The sequence below is a fragment of the Cajanus cajan genome, chromosome 6 (genome assembly GCF_000230855.2).
Source record: "Cajanus cajan strain Asha chromosome 6, NIPB_CcT2T_4, whole genome shotgun sequence".
Taxonomy (NCBI): Eukaryota; Viridiplantae; Streptophyta; class Magnoliopsida; order Fabales; family Fabaceae; genus Cajanus; species Cajanus cajan.
Window position 1 is genome coordinate 54,882,761 of NC_138522.1, and position 21,107 is coordinate 54,903,867.

Genomic DNA, 21,107 nt, shown 5'->3' on the forward strand with positions numbered 1-21,107 from the left:
CTACTGATTGCTATTTTAGGAGATTATTTTTTGTGTCCTTTATACTAACTTCCACTCTTTTATTATTGCTAGATAAGGGTCTAATATGTGCTCAGTGAGGCTTTTATTTTGGTATGGGATACTCTTAGAAATTTTAGTTGTCAATAAATGACTTGCTTTAATCGTTGGCTGATAAATATCGACTTATTAATTCAGCGCCAACAGGGTCTATCATTCTACCCATCCAAAATCTCCTTCACCACCACATTCTGTCTTCGTCGTAATTTAATGGTCATCCAAAATCCATATTCCTTTGCTCGGCTAGGTGATAATAACGACACAAATTTGCATAAGTGAAATTTCGAATCCCCTACTTGACCGAGATGAATTTGAGGAGAGGAAGGTGAATTTTAGTGGAATTATAAAAAAGACAAACATGATTGGTCACATATATTATATTAAGTTCAACTATATTCAACTACATTGTCTATAATATTTCATTATGCTGTGTAATATTAATCACCTATATTTGATTATAATATAAGATATTCATCTATGTTGGATGTTAATTGGATGTAGTGAATGATTATATTTTATATTAGTTTATATTACTTGTAATATTGACTCATAATTGACTATCCAATTATGTTCATAATAGACCAATTTATTTTAAAATATCAATTTATTTCTATTTTTTTACTTAATTTTACTCAATTGGTCAACTAAAAATTTCATTATATTTGACTTTATTTTCTATCTATTTTTTATTAAATTAACTTTTACATATTCTCTTCCTTTCACTCAACTTCCTCACTCTCAAGCAGAAGGTAGAGGTTAAAGGAAATGAAAATGACTTCAACCACGTAAGCTTTAAGCCCTTTGAATTTCTCAATTTCCCCAGCAAACGTAAGGAGGTGAATTCCATAACACTAGACTCTACCAAGCTTCAAATTTATCATGGAATGGCCCATACATTATCACATTTTGCGTTGGGACATCAATGTATTTGTTCTTTTTCCTTTTCGAATGTGAGAGCAAAATTCTAGATTTTGCTCAACTGCTGCAACTAAGAGCCTCTTAGATTCACTTAAACACTCGTGTAGTTCCCAACGTTAAAATACATGTTCCATTCTTATACAACTATTTTTCCAAAAAAGAAAAGAAAGTTCACTTACAATATGTTACCGCTCATTAAATTCACGACAACCATTACCTGTTTTCCAAGGAAGGATTTATTATAAAAAAGAATAACATTAAAAAACAAAAAGTGCACTGATGCCAAAATATTAGCAGGTAGCAGGTAGGAACTAGAAGAAGATCTCATTCTCTGTTAGTCACTCTGGTTACACTTACATTGTTCGTTGTTTTTGTACAAATTTGGCGTGTTGTGTTATGTGTGTGGTATAATCATAAATCATAAATCATAAATCAGAGAAAGAGAGTGGAAAGAGCGGCAAAGGACAAAATAGCGAAACCCAGACAGAGGCAGAGTAAATCCAACCTTCGTTCATCTCTCACTTTCCTTTCCTTTCTCTCCATTTTTCTATAGACGAAATCCGCGAATCTATCATTCCCGTGGTGACCCTCAGAAAGCAACTTTCCCCTTTTACCCTCCAACGCCCTCTGCAAAATCCCCAAACTCTCCTTCCCATTAAGCTGCATCCCATCCAAGTCCTCCATCTCAAGACACGCTTCCCTCACCTGCATCTCACCGCCGAACGTCACCGTCACGCTGCACAGCGCCGCCTCCGTCGCCGACCCCCTCTCCCCGCCGCCTACCACCGTCGCCAACCGCACCCTCACCTCCCCGCTCAGCCAGTGCCGCTCCACCGACACCGCTCTCCCTCCGGACACCTCCACCGCGCGCCGCCCCTCAGGATCCACCACTATCCAGCTCAGCCTCAGCTTCTCCCCGATCTCCGCGCACTCCTCCTCGCTCCGCGGATACTCCACCGCCGTCGCCGCCGCCTCCTTCGGATCCAGCACGTCCACCCTAAACGGCGAGCACCGGAACCACCCGGACTCCGTCTCCGTCTCCACCACCCTCGACAGCACCGCCCTCCCCTCGAAGAAAACATCCACCGCCGATATCAGCTCCGGCGCGCGGTCCGCGCTCGCCTCGCGCCAGCCGCGCGCCGAGAACGAGGCCAGCGAGTCGGAGACGAAAGAGCGCGAGCCGCGTGGGAACGTAGAGATGACGTGGCGCACGCGTGGCGCGCTCGTGGAAGGCCACGTGGCGCGGCATATCTCCGCCCAGAGCGGCTCGTGCGCCGAGAGCGCGTTGAGTTCCGAGCACGTGCTGGCCACGCACGCCAGCGCCGGGCCGTGGAGTCGCGTCAGGATGTGGGTTTGGATTACGTCGGGATGCACGGCGGAGATGGCGGAGGCGCCGCAGCTTGCTTCGTCGGTGGTGCAAACCATAGTCATAGTATGTTTTTTTTGTAGCTCACATAATGATATTTGTTTCGTTGCTACTTACTATATATATATACAGACTACAGAGAGAGTGAGAGAGAGAAGGAGAAAGGGTGATAGATAAGAAAAAATTTAGGGTCAAATGCCACTTTGTTTCGTTTTAATTACAGGACCACCCTTCTGCCACCGTTGACTGCATGCCAACTTCAACACGCTGAGACTGTCTTCCTTTGTGGATGTAAAAAAACATGAACAATGTTGTTACAATCTTAATACTATAATATAATGTACGGTGGACGGTGGACAGTCGACAGTCGACCCTAAACTTACTAGAATACCAAATTCCGTCGGATTTTGATTTTTTGTTTCTCGGTGGTTTTCTCTATTTTCTATCGTCAATGATTACAGATTTAGTGTCTACTTAATTTAAGAAAATAATTTATTCTTTTCTAAATTTTAATGGAGTGTGAATGAAGTATTTGAGTGACTTATAGATTATCCATATCCTGAACATGGAAACGCCAAATTTGATGGAAATGCGATATGCGTTGCCGTGAGAAGAGGTTTGTGTTTGAAAAATTCTAACTGAAAGATGAAGGAAAGTGACGCAGCGCAATTCCTTGGCGATATTAATGTCATTGTCATATACCATTACCTGTCCCATACTTAATTAATTCTTGTCGGGCTGTTTTCTCCTTCTTTTCAACGAAATAATATATATGCCATTACTTGCCCGGGTACGTGTCAACCTCACAAGTGATCCCAAAACATAAAAGGGGTCATGTTTCAACATTAATAATGTGTTTGGATGTGGAATTTAAATGGAGTAATAAGAATTTCAAATTTTTTGAGGTGAAATACCTTGTTTGGATGGAGAATTTATAAGGAATTTGAAATTCTAGCATTTGTGAAATTCCTTGAAATAGTAAAATTTCAAATTCTTTCAAAAAAAGTAAGAATTTGAAATTCCTCATATTTTTTTTCTTATTTCACTTATATATTTTATCTTATCTCTTATTTCTTCAAGTTTTTAATTATTGAATATTCAAAAATATTTTTAAAATTATTAAATATTATCTAATATTAATTTTAAAAATTATTATAAATATTTAAAAATTAGCTAATATTTATTTTTATAAAATTTAATTTAAAAATATCAACATATAAATATATTTTTAAAATCAATTTTATCATGGTGGAATCAAATTATCATATCTAACCCAACAATTTAAAATTTGAGAAATTTGAATTGACTTATCCAAACAAAATATTTTAAGAATGATTGAAATTGAAATCAAAGTAATTCAAATACCAAGAATTTAAAATTCCTTGAATTTGTAAAATTCCTCGTCCAAACACACCATAAAGGAAATTTATTCCAAGAAATAGTTAGATTGTCATCTCATCTCATTTTTTCTTTTTGTAATTAATGAATTTATGTTACCATCAGCTTGTACGAAATGTTGGTTATATTTTGTAAATATATAATTTAGTTAAAAAGTTATTTTATTAGACTTTATATATTATCGTGAGGAGACATGTGTCTAAACTCGAGATCAATTTCTTTAAACTCGTGTTTTGACTAATTTCTCGAACACAATTCTCGTAATTTTAGTATTTATAAAATGTCTTAAAATAAATATTATTTTATTATTTAATGTGATATTAATTTTTATTTTTTTAATTTATCTTTTTATAAATTGTTCAATCACTCTAATAACAAAATAATATATATTGAAAGAGTTGACTGTTTTAATAAAAATGTATAAAAAATAATATATTATTTATCCTTAATTTATATGTAAAAATCACAAACAATAGTCATTGTGAGTAGAGAAAGTATTTAACAACTTAAATAATTGATATAATTGTTAGACATTTTACACTCACATTGAAGATGGTTTATTTGGGGAAGAATGTTATGGTTAGTATTAGCGTGTGTTTGCTTATACGTTGAAAACGTGGAAAACCACGTTCAACGTAGAAGCTATTAGTAATAGCTTCTACGTTGAACGTGGTTTTCCACGTTTTCAACGTATAAGCAAACACACGCTTAGTGTTTCAAAAGTCATATGCGCAGAGAATGAAGAATGTGAATTGTTTATTTCATCAAGCTGCCGAAAATACATGTACTGTGTTGTATATATACAGCACTTGAGAAACAGAGAGCTAACAAACTCTTATCAAAAAGATAATTACTAACTAACTAACAAAAAGTAATTGATAATAACAGAAAATATATCAGCAAAGGAAAATAGAAAAAATCCTAACTCTAATACCCCCTCTCAAGGTGGGTTGTGGATGTTAATTAAGCCCAACTTGGACACATTAGCTTGAAACGGTGCTGAATACAAAGACTTGGTAAACATATCAGCAAGTTGATGTTTAGATGGAACATGTGAAAGAATAATGAGACCTTCAAGAATTTTTGCACGTATGAGATAACAATCCACTTCGATATGCTTGGTTCTTTCATGAAAAGAGGGATTTTTAGCTAATTGTATGGCAGATTGATTGTCACAAAATGTAGGAAAAGGGAGAGGAATTGCAAGATATAAATCATCAGCAACATACTTAAGCCATTGTAGTTCACAAGCCACTGAAGCTAGTGCCCTGTATTCTGCCTCTGTCGAACTTCAAGAAATAGTATTTTGTTTCTTAGACTTCCATGAAATTAAGCAATTACCATAAAAGATGCAGTATCCTGTAACTGACTTGCGAGTAATGCAACATGTGGCCCAATCTGAATCAGAATAAGCCTGAATTCTATGAGAATTATGAGCAGGGTAGAAGAGTCCTGTACCAGGTGCATTCTTCAAATATTTAAGAACCCGAAATGCAGCCTGTAAGTGTGAAGTTCTGGGCTTACACATGAACTGACTAAGCTATTGCACAGCAAAACTAATATCAGGTTTAGTATTAGTTAAGTATAGAAGTTTTCCAATTAATCTTCTAAAACTAGTGGGATCAGTGATAAGATCACCTTCATCTTCATTTAGTTTAACAGAAGGATATGTTGGAGAATTGACTGGTTTACATCCAGTAAGTCCAAATTCAGAAAGAATTTCAAGACAATATTTCCTTTGATTTAAGACCAATCCTCTATTAGATCGTGCAACTTCAAAGCCCAGAAAATACTTCAATTCACCAAGGTCCTTGATGTGAAATTGATTATCAAGATAATCTTTTACTTGATCTATTATACAAAGACTGTTACCTGTAAGCACTATATCATCGACATAGACTAAAAGTGCTGTGAATGATTCAGCAGTATGCTTTACAAAAAGAGAATGATCAGCTGGACTTTGAGTAAAACCAAATTGAATTAAAGCAGAAGTTAATTTTGCATTCCATTGTCGACTGGCTTGCTTTAATCCATATAAAGATTTTTGTAATTTGCAAACAAGGTTTGATGAAGGAAGAATTAATCCTGGTGGTGGCTTCATATAAACCTCTTCTTGAAGGTCACCATGTAAAAATGCATTATCAACATCGAGTTGATGTAAAAACCAACCGGAAGATACTGCAATGGACAGAAGAAACCGAATAGTAGTTAATTTGATTACTGGAGAAAATGTTTCAAAAAAATCCACCCCCTCTGTTTGTGTAAAACCTTTAGCCACAAGTCTTGCTTTATGTCTTTCAATGGAACCATCTGTTTTGTATTTGGTTCTATAAACCCATTTACATCCTACAACTTTCTTTCCTGGAGGAAGGCTAACCAATGACCAAGTGTTGTTCCTCTCTAGAGCTTGTAATTCGGCCATCATGGCTAGCTTCCAGCAATCAAGTTCACTGGCTTCTTTGAAGGAAGTGGGATCAATTGTACTAGATACAAATAAGCAAAAGGCAGTATGGGAATTAGAACATTTAGAATAAGAAAGATAAGAATGTAAAGGATGTTTGGTACTATAAGTAACATTGGATGAAGCTATTGTTGGGCAATGATAATTAGCTAAGTATGAAGGAGGCTTTTTAATCCTTGTTGAGACTCTTGCAATAGGCTAAGTAACTTGGACATAATCATGAGAAATAGATTCAATATTCTGTGTAGGAATAGGTGAATCAGTAGTGTCAAATTGAATAAGAGAGTCAAATTGGGATGTGTCAGTAATACTACTTGTAGTGTCTATGTTGGGCAATTGTAAAGAATTAGTGGCATACGGAAAATTGTTTTCATAGAAAATAACATTTCTAGAAATAAAAAAGGACTTGTTTTGAAGATTATACAAAATATATCCTTTAGTTCCAGCTTTGAAACCCAAAAAAATGCACTTGGAAGCTCTTTTATCAAATTTAGTTCTTCCAGAACTGATAGTGTTAGCATATGCTAGGCAACCAAATATTTTTAAGGTATTTAATACAGGAGCATGACCATACACAAGTTCATAAGGAGTTTTAAGTTTCAAAAAGGGAGTAGGCAATCTGTTAATTAGGTGAGTGGCATGTCTAACAGCAAAGGACCAAAAACAAGTTGGTAAATTTGCTTGAAACAATAAGGCACGACTAACATTTAACAAGTGTTGATGTTTTCTTTCAACAATACCATTTTGTTGAGGAGTCTCAACACATGAAGTTTCATGAAATATGCCTTTTGTAGAGAAAAAATCATTTAAGGAAAATTCCTTACCATTATCAGATCGGATTCTCTGTAATTTGAGTGTAAATTGATTTTCAATTAATTGAATGAAAGAAGGAAGCATGAATTTGACATCAAATTTAGTTTTTATTAAATGAATCCAAGTAAACCTACTGAAATCATCTACAACAGATAGAAAATATTTAAAACCATCTATAGAAGTAGTGGCAACAGGGCCCCAAATGTCTACATGGATAAGTTCAAAAAATCTAGAACTTTTGCAGTTACTAACAGGAAAAGGAAGTTTCTTTTATTTTGCATAATGACATGTGTCACAAGGTTGAAGACAATAAAAAACAATATCATTGTATTTAGAAGACAAATGCTTTAACACTTTGTTTGAAGTATGTCCTAATCGAAGATGCCACAACATAGAATTGTCAATAGTAGTTACATCTGAAAAATTTAAAGAAGGAGAAACATGATTTAAAGAAGATTCGTGTGAGTCCAAGTCACTTGAGTCTTGCAAGTAAAATAAGCCATTCCATTGCTTAGCTGCTCCAATCATCTGAAAATTGGATTTTTGCACAATTAAACAATGCATATCACAGAAGATGACCATGCAATTGATGTTGGAAATAAGTCAAGGAATAGAAATAAGATGAACAGTAAAATCTGGTACATAGAGAACATTGACAAGAATCAGTTTTCCAAGGTGAATGTTTCCAGAAAAATTTGCATTGAGAATGGCATTATTTGGTAATCTTATGGTAATGGGTTTTATGGGTTTGAGAAATTTAAATAAAGATTTAGATGGACAAATGTGATCTGTAGCACCGCTGTCAAAGATCCATGAAAATGAGCAAGAAACATCACCTGAATGATTAATAGTTGAGGTCTGAGCATGATTGACAGAGGTTGAATTGTCTTTTGAATTTTGAAGAAGAGCCATGATAGCTTGATATTGTTCCTTTGAGAAACTAATTTGTTCACAGTTAGCATTTTCAACCAAGTCAGAATGATGTGAGGCTGTGTTTGGAGCTACTTCAACCAAGCTAGCAGAAGCAGCAGAGCTAGAAGAAGTACCTTTATTTGATTTTCTGTATCCAGCAGGAAATCCAATCTTCCAATAGCAAGTGTCAACTGTGTGATTGGTTTTCTTACAATGTTCACAATATTTATTGTTCCTTCCAGAAGGTTTTCCAAAATTTGTATTATTTTTGTTCACTGTGATAGTATTTTTGGTTTTGCTATTGTATTTAGATTGATCATTATGAGAAACAGTGAAAGCAATAGAATCCTGAGAAGAGGGTTTTGAAGAGTTACCAACAAATTCCCTTTCATGTTGAAGAATCATGGAAAAGCTCTTGAAAATTGATGGCATTGGATCCATCATCATGATCTGAGAACGCACTTGCGAATATTCATCATTCAAACCGCGAAGAAAACGAATGACACAATCATCTTCCCTCTCTTTTTGCAGTTTTTGAAGAAGTCCACATGAACAAGATGGGGAGCAAGTGCAAATTAAAACTAATCTGTACATTTCAATTTCCTTCCATAGAATTTTCAACCGTGTATAGTATTCAGAAATACTAGAATCACCTTGCTTGCAATTTTGAATTTGATCCTGAAGATCAGCAACACGAAATTTGTCAGAATGAGAAAATCGATCCTTGAGATCTGTCCATATTTCAGTTGCAGTATCCATCCACATCACAGATTGCTTTATGGACGGACTCATGGATCGCGTAAGCCAAGCCATCACCATGCGATTGCATCTACGCCATGCATCATGAAGGGGATCGGTGATTGGAGGACATGGAAACTGGCCAATAATGAATTTCTCTTTGTTCTTTGTTTCAAGAACAACCATCATGTCACGTTGCCATTGATGGAAATTGGTCTCAGTCAAAACTGGAGAAACAAGAATGAGCGCCGGATTTTCTCCGGGGTGAAGGTATAATGGATTTGCCGGATTTACTAGATGATCCGGTGGTAAATTGTTTTGGCTTGAATTTGCCATGGTCAATCAAGAAAATGAGCAAGAATGGAAAGAAAATGGCATGCGGAAGAGTGAAGAAGGTTGTTACCGTGATGATACCATATTAGTGTTTCAAAAGTCATATGCGCAGAGAATGAAGAATGTGAATTGTTTATTTCATCAAGCTGCCGAAAATACATGTACTGTGTTGTATATATACAACACTTGAGAAACAGAGAGCTAACAAACTCTTATAAAAAAGATAGTTACTAACTAACTAACAAAAAGTAATTGATAATAACAAAAAATATATCAGCAAAGGAAAATAGAAAAAATCCTAACTCTAATAGTTAGTTTTTATTGTGTGCAAAAATTTCAAATGTGAAATTAAAACATCTCAATTATTCACAAGAAAATTAAAAATTAACATTTTAACATATTTATAATTTTATTATGATTATGCATGTACGATTACTTGTTATTTTATTAATGATTGAAATAGTGTATTTTACACTCTAGCGTATTTGTTTTGGTTAAGCAAATATTCAGAAAAAAGATAATGACAACAATATATAAGATAAATAGTAATTTTATGTTGTTTAGACAAAGAGAAAGATATGAAAGAGAGAAAAGTAATTGTAGGCCTCAAATGAAAATAAATCCTCTCTTGTGAAAAGAAAATTAGTGACAAAAGAGAATATTGTATAAATCAATAAAGGGTTAAATATATTTTTATTTTCTCAAACTTAGTGCAAAATTGTTTTTGATCTTTCAATTTTAAAATTATTATTTTTAGTCATTATAATTTTCAAAAAATTTGTTTTAGACTCTCATGTGATAAAGAACATATCTAAAGGTGATAAATTGAGACAATTATACACCATTAACCATATGTTTAATGAGATATTTTTATTAACAAAGATACCAATAAATAAATTTTATGCGATGATATTTTATGGGTTTTTTAAAAAAATTTAAGTATAAGAACTAAAATAATATTTTTTTAAAATTATAAAACTAAAAAATTGATTTTAAATTTGGAAGATTAAAAATAAATTTACTTTAAATTTAAATAATTAAAAATATATTTAAGTTAAATATAAAAATCTCATTGTTTTCTTTACTACCCAATTATTACGGAGGCAACAAACATCTTGCTTAGTTACCTTGTAAATTAGTGTTCTATTGTGATGGTTTACGATTTTTAAGTCACTAACTTTTAATTTTTACTTTATAAAAAATTAGTGTAAACGGAATATTTTGTGTCTTTATATATTTAAAAAATAAAAAATAAATTTTAAAAATAGAAATAATAAAATATGTTGTTATTTGAGAAGTGATAATAGTTTGAAGAAGGAAATATAAATTAGATTAAAGATAATTATAATTTATAAAAGATAAAATACTCTGATAATTGTTACACAAAAATATAAAATTATTTTTATAGTTATATAGATATTACATTAAAATATATTATATTATATTATATTATATTTCATTATATTATGTAATCACTTTTTACTCATTCTCTCCTCTTTTTTATTTCTTTCAATATGCTCCGTTTTCGAACGACGGATGAAATTAGTTTATTTACTTCATAGGAGTCAAAATGTGTCTTATTGGATCCAAATAAATTATCCACTTGATTACAATATCGAGTTTATGGTCATTAGCCAACTTGTGGGGTTTATGATTGACACAAATTAATATATATATTATTTTGTACACGAGGCACACGATTTGAATGTAGTACACGCAAACAATAAAATAAGAGAAAAGAATAATGTGAATAGAAGCGTCCATGACATCACACTCTGCTCAACTTGGGTCAACTAACTAAATTACAAAACATTAATTATATAATGAGAATCCAATTCTAATGTATTCTACCTTTTCAATTAGATATTTATTTGGTATATATATATATTATTTTGTACGCGAGGCACACGATTTGTAAGTAGTACGCGCAAACAATAAAATAAGAGAAAATAATGATGTGCATAGAAACGTCCATGGCATCACACTCTGCTCATATTCGTCAACTGATTAAATTAAAAAACATTAATTATAATTTGAATCTAATTCGACAAAGATTGGACAACTGGAGAAAAAAATTTCAGAAGTCGAGGGAATTCATAAACTTAGTACGGATATTATCAACAAACAACGAAGCCTAGATAAAGCTAAAGAGCAATATGAAAAACTTGTTCGGCTTGTTGAAGAACAAAAATTTCCATAATAATAAACCTTCATTTTCTCTGTTTTGCAGAAAATCAATCATTTCCTGGGTAGGAAAGATTAATAGATGTTGATGAAATAAAGAGACGCTCCATAAATATCACATATCATCTTCGAGAAATATTTTTCCCAATAAGATGAAAGATGTTTAGAAAAGGTGTGTCAGGATTAAACCAATTTGGTTTGGGTGGAATATGGTGTTTGTGCAGAGAGGCTGCCAGATAAGAAAACATATGTTGTCTAGCAAATTGTAACTTGGTGCTCTAGACTAAAACATCTCTGCCAATAAGAATATCTTTTTCATGAAGACTATCTTTAATAACTTTCATCCAAACTGTACAGTCTGGAAAGAGTTTAATTCCAATCTTGGAGAATGTGACTAAATCTGTCTGATAAGTTTTTCCATCTGCAGCTATAAATTTATGAACTTGAGTTGTCGATAATTTTGAGGGTAATATTGCAGGGTTGAGCATTCACTTTTAATTAGCTAGATATTTATTTGGTTTCAATATTTATATTATTTGTATGTTCTCTTCTCTCTTTTTTCACTTTTAATTTACACGTTATAATTTCATTCAGTTTTTATTTTGTGCATGTCTTTATTGTTAAGTGTATTTTAACTTTGTTAACTAATATTATTATTGACTAAATTATATTTTTATCAATTTACAGTTGTGGTCCTTCATTTTTAAAACAGAGACATTTAATTTTTTTTATGTTTTAAAATATGAAATTTTGGTTTGTATGTTTTTTCAAATTTTTTTATTTCTAAATACCGTGTTACTAAAGGTTATATTGTTTAAATATGAATAAACATTAAAACTTAATTATTAATATATGTCAATTTGATGGAAAGACCAAAATTTTGTATTTTTTTAAAATTAAAGAAACTAAATATCACCATTTTAAAATACAAAAATAAAAAATGTTGATTGATAAACTAAAAGTACAATTTAACCCTTTAAAAAAACTAACATTGCTACAAATAAATGTTGTTAGCATAAAAAGAATATTTTTATCCATTATTTATTTGGTCTCGCATCTAAATAGTAACTGAAATTCTACTATTTGATATCTTTTATTTAATTAACAACTCATTATGTAAGTAGGTGATGATGAAAAAATAACATTGGGTACATCAGAATATTTTAAAATACAAAAAAAAAATTGAATTTTTGTAACACTTATGGGAAATAAGTTTTGTGAGATTGTTTTTGAAATATTGATGTTAAAGCAAGAGAAGTTGACTTTTTGCTCTTCATTCTTGAGATCTTCTTCTTCTTCTTTTCCCTTGGTATAGTCGATTAGTGCTTGAGGGGGGTCTAAGGTGTAAGTGAAGCTCTTAAGACTCATGCTCAGATTAGTGCAGAGCATCTTTTTCCCTTTCTCCTTGGTAGATTTTAATCCTCCAAAGAGGTAAGGGAAGCTTGCATTATTCCTGTGTGGTATGCATGTTGTTTGATACCTTTTCGAAATCCTCAATTTCATGTTGTATTGTTGGATTTATTGGTGGTTGAGTTGTGGGTCATAAAGGGGACTTGAGATTTTGATGTTCTTTTGAGTGAGTTGAGCAAAAATGGATACTCTTGATGTCTTTATGATTGTACGTGTTGTTTTTGGTTGAAAATAAGCTAAAAATATTGCATATATATGAAATATAATGTTGCACATAGTTGATTTCTAAGTTCCATTTGTGAATTTGAAGTTTTTTAGTTAAATGATTGAGTGGTGTCTAGTCATGATGTCGAGCATTGTTTTCAATGCTGAACATTTGGGCTTACAAAGATTTTGATGCAGAATATTGCTTTCAATGTTGAGTATTGGATTGACAAAGAATTAGAGATTGAACATTGCTCTCGATATTGAGCATTAGGTTGATAAAGAATTATAGGTTGAACATTGCTTTCGATATTGAGCATTGGGCTAACAGAGAATTAGGGATTGAACATTACTCTGGATACTGAGTAACAAATCCTTTATTTCTCCCCCTTGTTTATTTTGATGAAATTAACAAAAAAAAAAGGTTTTTGAAGTTATGAATTTTTTTGGCTCATAGTGCATTCTTTATATATGGTTGCATGTTGCTTTGATTATGAAATATTAATGTATGTGGATATTGATATATGATGATGACTTCCTATGTTGTAAGTTGATAGATAAATTATGATGATATATTGTAAGTTGTATATTGTATAGTTGTTATGTTGTAATTGAAGTTGCTAAGTTGAGCTTGATGTTGGTTCAATTGTTAAGTTGTTTAGTTATTTAGAGTTAAAAGTTGTAAAGTTGTATGTTCTATAAAGTGGTAAAGTTGTGCATATGTAGTTAAGATACATGTCTAAGTTAAGATACATAAATATTAGAGGTGAATTAAGTTTTTTTTAAGTTGGTTCCCTATAGGTCTATGTGGTTTTGGTATGGAAGTAGTCGAATATGTCTAATCAAGTATAGTATGAAGTTAAGTGTTAAAATCGTTAACCTAGTATCGAAGGGTTGTGATATTTGGAGGATAATTGGTAGGTTAATCCCATAAGTGACTTAGTTAAGTTAGCTAATGTCGTGGTGGACAAATATCTAAATTATTTTACCTTGACATAATATCATACTTCCTTGTTTAAATGACAAGGTTTGATAAATCAACTAAGTTGTTTATACATGGCTCTCTATGAAGCCTAATGTTGTACAATATCTAACCTAGTTAAGATACGTTTAATGTTGTGATTTGGTAGGAACGAACAACTTAAATTATTCACTTGTGTTGTAGGAAATCTTCTTAATTGACATGCGTGACGACACATTAATTACTAATATTATACATCGAGATATTGATTATAATAAAGTTGATAAATGTTGAATAAGCTGTTAAGTTGGAGTTGTATTGTTGCTAATACATGCTTTTGTTGCCTTATCATATTTTTGTGTGATATTTCTTTTGTAAGCTTATCTTTATTTTTCTTGTGATTGAAACTGTGATAATTGTACTTAGTATACAAGCTAGACAAAATCAGGTGGTCAGCTAGCAAGATGGTAACGATTTGGTATGACTCTTTTGGTGGAGTCATATTTTGGAACCCTTAACTGTTTGTATAGAAGACATTTTGTAGTTGTCTAGTTGTGATGTATATAGTATATATACTATATTTCATATGTTGTGTATATTTTATATATTTTATTCTATGCATGTTTTCGTTTTCACTTAATGTTAATTTTTCAATAATAAGTACTATGACTTGCTGAATCATTAGAGTTTTTTCACCTTCCCTATATACATTGTGATAGACTATGGCCAAGGCCAAGGAATCCAAGAGGTGATATCATAAAAGAACCAAGAGGAATGGGATGATCTTCAAGACCTTTTCATATGTTTTGTACATAGTTTCTTTTGTATAGGTTATTTTTGCCTTTGTATTTGTAAGGCACTTTATTTCCCTTTTTAGTAGCTATTGTATATTGATTCTAGGGTAGGTTACTTGGACACTTTGACTCCATTTAACCTAACCTAAAAATACATTCTTTTCTTAGTTTTCTAGTAGGAGTGGCATTAGCAAATTAGAGAGTGTCCTTAGTAAGCTAGAGAGTGCTCCTAGCAATTTAGCCAAAGGTGGTCCTAGGCTAAATTTTTCATATTGGACTCATTTTACTCCTAATTTTTCATAGATTTGATTTAGCTAGGTTCCATTCCCATTGAATGAACCTAACTAAACCAAATTAACCATTTTCAAATCAAAAGGAGTAAATTAATTCCAAGAAGCCGCCCACCTTAGAAGTGTGTTCACACTTGTGTGAACACTTGTGTTCACACTTGGACGAAATTCATGGAGTTTCTTAAGCTTGGAAGCTTGAAGCACAAGCTTCTCCTTGGCTAGCTTACCAAGCAAGCCAAGTGAGAAGCTTGCTCTCCAAGCCTCTTGACCTTGGACGGTTTATCTAGACTCAACCATGGTTCCTAGTGAACCATGGTCAAGACTAGCTTGCTCTCCAAGTTTCCTACTCCTATAAACTTGTAATTCTTTGATTGTAAAACACTTTTGACCAATTTGAGAAATGAAATCTGAATTTTCTCTCTAAATCAAGAGTCACAAAAACCGAAGAGAACTTTCTCTCCTAAGTTCTCTCCAAAGGTGCTTCAACCTTACCTTGGTTCCTTAAGCTTCTACCTCAAGCTAAGGAGTAACCGAGCCACTTCAAGGCTTCTTCTCCATTGAAGAACACTTCAAGGAGCTTCAAAGAGTCATTGGAGTCTTAACCTCAATAGCATTCACGGTCCTAAGCATGGAGCAAGTGAAGGAATCATCAATCTCCTCACCTAGTTCCATCATTTTTGGTATCTAGAGCCTAGTGCTCTTGAGGTTTTGTTTCCAAACTTTTCTACTTGAATCCGTGTTGTATCTTCCTTCTATTACATGTCTTCTTATGTTTGCTGAATGGATCTAGATTTTATTCACACTTTGATGGATCCAAAATGTCACATAATAATTGTTTGATTCATATTTGCTTGTTCTCCTAATTCTTGAATCAAACCGGTTTTGTTGTGCTTTAGGTTCCTATACTTGTGCTTTTAATTTTGCTTGAGTCTCTTCATTCTATAATATGTGTCCGTGATTGGACAACATTCATATTGTTTAGATTTTGCTTTTGAATCAATTGTTTTGTCTTAGAAAGTCATGTGTAGTCCTTTATATGTTGAAACTTCCTAGACTAGCTTGTTTGACCTAATTTTTGTTTTGTGTTCTTGAGTCCGAAATTTTTGTGTATTTTCTTATTAAATCTGAACCTTCCTATATGTGCTTTTGCTTTACATGTTTGAGTTCTTAATTTGCTATTAGTTCTAGCAAATTTCCTATAGTTAGGTTTCTATTATGTCATATTAAAAGTTTTGTCAAATTAAATTGTTAAACACTTTCCTATTAGGTTTTCCTTGAGTCTTGTGTAGTGGCTGAAACTTTGTGCAATTTTTTTAGCCTTAAAACAGAACCAAAACAGAGGTGTGTGTGTCTTATATGCATGAGAAAAACAAAAGAATGAGTGCTTAAAAATTTTCTCTCAAAATAATACAAAATAGTGAAGCACTAGTTACAAAATGCATGTGAACACCTCTTGTTTTGTGTGAAATTTTTGCTGCAGTATTTTTACACTAAATCCGAGAATTCTAAGTGTTTAAAAGACATTGAAACTCCTGAACATCAAAAGAAAATTAAGAGAAAAATATTTTGCAAAAGAAAAAGAAAGAAAATAGCAAAAGAAAAAGCCATAGGAGTGAAAATTTGGTGTTGTGTGCTCTCGGATTTGGAAAATTTTTGTGACATGTTTGCATTGGTCCAGCCATATATTTGAGTCTTATTTTGTTTTCTAATCTCAGCTTTTGATTTGTTAATCCATTCTAGTGCCATTCATAGGTTATTCTTTTGTGTGCTAGCTTTCTAAACTTGCCTTATTTTTTGCTTGTCAATTTTGTGGAACTCTTTCTAGTCTTGTCTCATTTCTCTTCTACCAATTGGTGTAGCTTTCCTAAATTGTTCTTTTTCAGTTTTTAGCACTAATATTTAGTCTTGAAGGTGGTTGAGTGCTTCTTAAAAGGTGTAGGAGGCCAAGGCAAAGGACATCCACTTGAAGGCTTTGGTGGTTGCTTAGGGAGTTTGTTCTCTCTTGGTGGCTAGGCTCTTGAAAACACCTAGAAGTGACCAAAGTCAAGGTTGCTTCTAAGAGAGGAGTGAAACACCTTGTGAGGCTGCAACTTGGTGGCTGAATTGGAGCAAGAAGGAAGAAAGCTAGTTGTGAATTTTTTTTTGTGAAAATTAGTGACAAATTTTAGTGACGGAATTTTTTTGGTTTCTAAAACTTGTTTTCCTTACAAAATCCGTCTCTAAATTTGTTTCTAGATTAGTGGCTAATTTGTTTTCCTTGAAATTAAGTGCAGCCACTAATTTCATTTGAAAGTGAATTTACATTGCATTTGGAGTGTAAATTTGCATTTCATTTGAAGTAAATTTGAATTTCATTTTCCTTGTAATTTTTTGTCTTCTAAATTTTTGTACAAGGCCTTTATTAAGGAGTGTCTTGGAGTGCCTTTGGTGTATCTCCATCTCTCCTTAAGAATTTTCATAGTAATTTTCGTGTAGTACTTGTGAGAGTGGTCCTTGAAGGTCTTTGGTGCCTTTCAAGCTCTCACTTAGGTTTAATTGCTTTCAACGTCTAGTTTAAGTTTTCAAGCAATTTATGTTTTAAGCAATTTATGTTTTCAGTCATTTAAGTTTTCAAGCAATTTAAGTTTTCTTGCTCTTTATGTTTTCAAGCATCTTATAAATTGTACACATAGGCACTTGCTTGTTATTTTTCCTTTAAGAAAAGTTCTTTGTGAAAAATTGTTTTGTGAAAGACAAAAGTACAAGGGGGTTTAGAGATTTTTACTTGAAGAGGCTTGGTTATTAAGTGGCTCTTTAGTAGCTCACCTCCCTCCAAAGTTCAATTTGTACTCTTAGACCTCTAAGTGCCAAGTCTAAAGCACTCCAAAACCTTATTTTCATAAAAACTATTTTTGTGTGAAAAATATCTTTTGAATTAAAATGTCTCAAAATTCCTCCAATAGTGAAAGTGATGGCTCTCCAAAAAGTCTTTCTTATATCACTAAAGAGCTCAAATCACTTAAACTATGGAAAAAGCAAGAATCCATTGAAAGAGAGAAGGAAAGAATTGAAAGAGAAGGACATCTTGCTTATCTTGAGGAAGAGTTGAGAATTTTAAAGCAAGAGGAAGAAAAATTGAAAGAAGATATGAGAAAACATAGGAAAAAGAGTAGGAGTTCACATTCACAATACACATCTCCTAATGAAAGCCTTAATGTAGGTAACCATTATCAACCTCCCCCAAGAAGAACTATTAAAACTAGGGAATCCAAGGTGGATCTCCCTCAATTTTTTGGGAAGGATGATGTGGAGGCCTACCTTGATTGGGAGATGAAGGTAGAACAACTCTTTGCTTGCCATAGGGTAAGTGAAGAAAGAAAAGTCCCTCTTGCAACCCTTAGCTTTCAAGGGCATGCAATGTATTGGTGGACCTCTTTGGAAAGAGAAAGACGTCTCCACAATGATCCACCTATCCAATATTGGAATGATCTTAGGAGTGCATTGCGGAGGAGACACATTCCCTCTTACTATGGTAGGGAGCTTATGAATAAGCTCCAAAGGCTTCAACAAAGAGATATGTCTGTAGAACTCTATAGACAACAAATGGAGCTTTTAATGATGAGGGCATGCATAAGAGAAGAGGAAGCCACTACAGTAGCCAGATTCTTAAGTGGTCTTAACTTAGAGATTAGAGACCAAGTGGAGCTACTACCCTACAGGGACCTAAATGACTTGGTCCAACTTTGTGTAAGGGTAGAACAACAAATGTTGAGAAAATCTTCTAAAAGAGAAAGCTCCCACTCTAGATCTCTTAGGAAAGACTACTTGGAGGAAGAAAAACCTTTTGAAAAGAAAATTATTTCAGAACCCTCCAAAGAATTGGCTAAAAGGAAAGAGAAAAATAAAGATAAGGATAGAGATCTCATCACTCCACACACTAGCACAAAGACTAGTGATATTAAATGTTTCAAGTGTCTAGGGAGAGGTCACATTGCTTCTCAATGTCCTACAAAGAAAGTTATGATCTTAAGGGGGCATGACACTTATAGTAGTCAAGAAGAGACTACTACCTCCTCTTCTAGTGAGAGTGAGGTTGAAACAAAGCTTCAGAAGTCCAAAGTGGAGCCAATTTATCCTTATGAAGGAGAGCTCCTAATGCTTAGGAGAATCCTTCATAATCAACCTAGTGGTACCCTATCACAACGAGAGAACATCTTTCATACAAGATGTAATGTTTTAAATAATGCTTGTTCTCTCATTGTTGATAGTGGTTCATGGTGCAACTGTTGTAGCACTAGGTTGGTTAAAAAGTTGAGTCTAATTACTATGCCACATCCTCAACCTTATCATTTGCAATGGCTTAATAAGGATGGTGACATAGTAGTTAACCAACAAGTGAAGGTCAAGTTTTCCATTGGGAAGTATGAGGACCAAGTTTTATGTGATATAGTACCAATGGAAGCTTGTCATATTTTGTTAGGAAGACCATGGCAATTTGAAAAGAAAACAGTACATGATGGTCTTACTAATGAAATTACCTTCACTCATAAGGAAAAGAAATTTGTGTTTTATCCTCTCTCACCTCAACAAGTGGCTGAGGATCAAACACAAATGAAAATAAAAAGAAAAAGTGAGAAAGTAGGGAAGAGTAAAGAGGAAGAAATATCCTCTAAGGGAGTTATGTCTAAAGAGAATTACTTTGTCAATAAAGAATCTATGAAAACTATTCTCTTTATTCATAAAGACCTTAACTCTTACCCTCACGCTGCCACTAGTCTTGAAGAAGAGATTCACAAATCCATTATTTTTAAAGAAAAAGAATCTCAACTTCAAGATTTTGTGAAGGAGAAGTGGACTTCTTTTAGTTCTACTTCTCATGCTACTTCCTTGGTGGTGCCCAAGGTAGATAGTCTTCCTACCTTAGTTGTGTCAATAATGCACCCAATTTATGGAATATATTATTTGTTGGATATAACATCTGAACCTTCAAGGTTCCTTGTGACAAATTCTTTTCATAACTATCCAACAAATAATATAATCCAAAATTGTTTAGGGAATTTCTTAGTAGTATTTTCCTTATTTTTTAGGAAAAGCCTAGCTTACCACATAGGGTACTTTAGGCAAGATATTTTAGTTTTTAGGATTAAGTCTTTAGTGTGCTATAGTTTTAGCTTTAGCACATTTTTAGGATTTAGAAATATACCTAGTCTATGTTTAGGAGAAGATCCTATTCATTATATTAGTAGGTCTAGTATCATAGATTTCTTTAGGTTTCATGAAAGGATTCCTTCTAGGATATTCCTTTCACATTTATTTGTTGAAAATATCACTTCTGATGAATTTCATTATATATTTGTAGGTATGGCCAATAATCATGAGGACCCTCGAGATTTGAGGTCAAATTCTTTTCAAGAGGGAGGGGATGATAGACTATGGCCAAGGCCAAGGAATCCAAGAGGTGATATCATAAAAGAACCAAGAGGAATGTGATGATCTTCAAGACCTTTTCATATGTTTTGTACATAGTTTCTTTTGTATAGGTTATTTTTGCCTTTGTATTTGTAAGACACTTTATTTCCCTTTTTAGTAGCTATTGTATATTGATTCTAGGGTAGGTTACTTGGACACTTTGACTCCATTTAACCTAACCTAGAAATACATTCTTTTCTTAGTTTTCTAGTAGGAGTGGCATTAGCAAATTAGAGAGTGTCCTTAGTAAGCTAGAGAGTGCTCCTAGCAATTTAGCCAAAGGTGGTCCTAGGCTAAATTTTTCATATTGGACTCATTTTACTCCTAATTTTTCATAGATTTGATTTAGCTAGGTTCCATTCCCATTGAATGAACCTAACTAAACCAAATTAACCATTTTCAAATCAAAAGGAGTAAATTAATTCCAAGAAGCCGCCCACCTTAGAAGTGTGTTCACACTTGTGTTCACACTTGTGTGAATACTTGTGTTCACACTTGGACGAAATTCATGGAGTTTCTTAAGCTTGGAAGCTTGAAGCACAAGCTTCTCCTTGGCTAGCTTACCAAGCAAGCCAAGTGAGAAGCTTGCTCTCCAAGCCTCTTGACCTTGGACGGTTTATCTAGACTCAACCATGGTTCCTAGTGAACCATGGTCAAGACTAGCTTGCTCTCCAAGTTTCCTACTCCTATAAACTTGTAATTCTTTGATTGTAAAACACTTTTGACCAATTTGAGAAATGAAATCTGAATTTTCTCTCTAAATCAAGAGTCACAAAAACCGAAGAGAACTTTCTCTCCTAAGTTCTCTCCAAAGGTGCTT

The 21,107-nt window shown here is 33.4% G+C and overlaps 2 protein-coding genes across 2 annotated transcripts; both read right to left on the reverse strand.

Moving 5' to 3' along the window:
- Positions 1–1,407: 1,407 nt before the first annotated feature.
- LOC109813977 (F-box family protein) lies at positions 1,408–2,406 on the reverse strand. Its single transcript, XM_020378284.2, has one exon. It carries the CDS (start codon positions 2,404–2,406, stop codon positions 1,408–1,410), a length of 999 nt encoding a protein of 332 aa, XP_020233873.2.
- A 4,401-nt stretch (positions 2,407–6,807) lies between these two features.
- On the reverse strand, positions 6,808–9,967 carry LOC109813976 (uncharacterized). The gene is made up of 2 exons (XM_020378283.2): positions 7,850–9,967; positions 6,808–7,541 (listed from the first exon to the last, which is right to left on the reverse strand). Exons 1-2 carry the CDS (start codon positions 8,997–8,999, stop codon positions 7,525–7,527), a joined length of 1,167 nt encoding a protein of 388 aa, XP_020233872.2. The 5' UTR covers positions 9,000–9,967; the 3' UTR covers positions 6,808–7,524.
- Positions 9,968–21,107: the final 11,140 nt, after the last annotated feature.

Coding starts and splice junctions, on each gene's coding strand:
- LOC109813977 (XM_020378284.2), bottom strand. CDS start 2,406: ATGACTATGGTTTGCACCACCGACGAAGCAAGCTGCGGCGCCTCCGCC.
- LOC109813976 (XM_020378283.2), bottom strand. CDS start 8,999: ATGGCAAATTCAAGCCAAAACAATTTACCACCGGATCATCTAGTAAAT.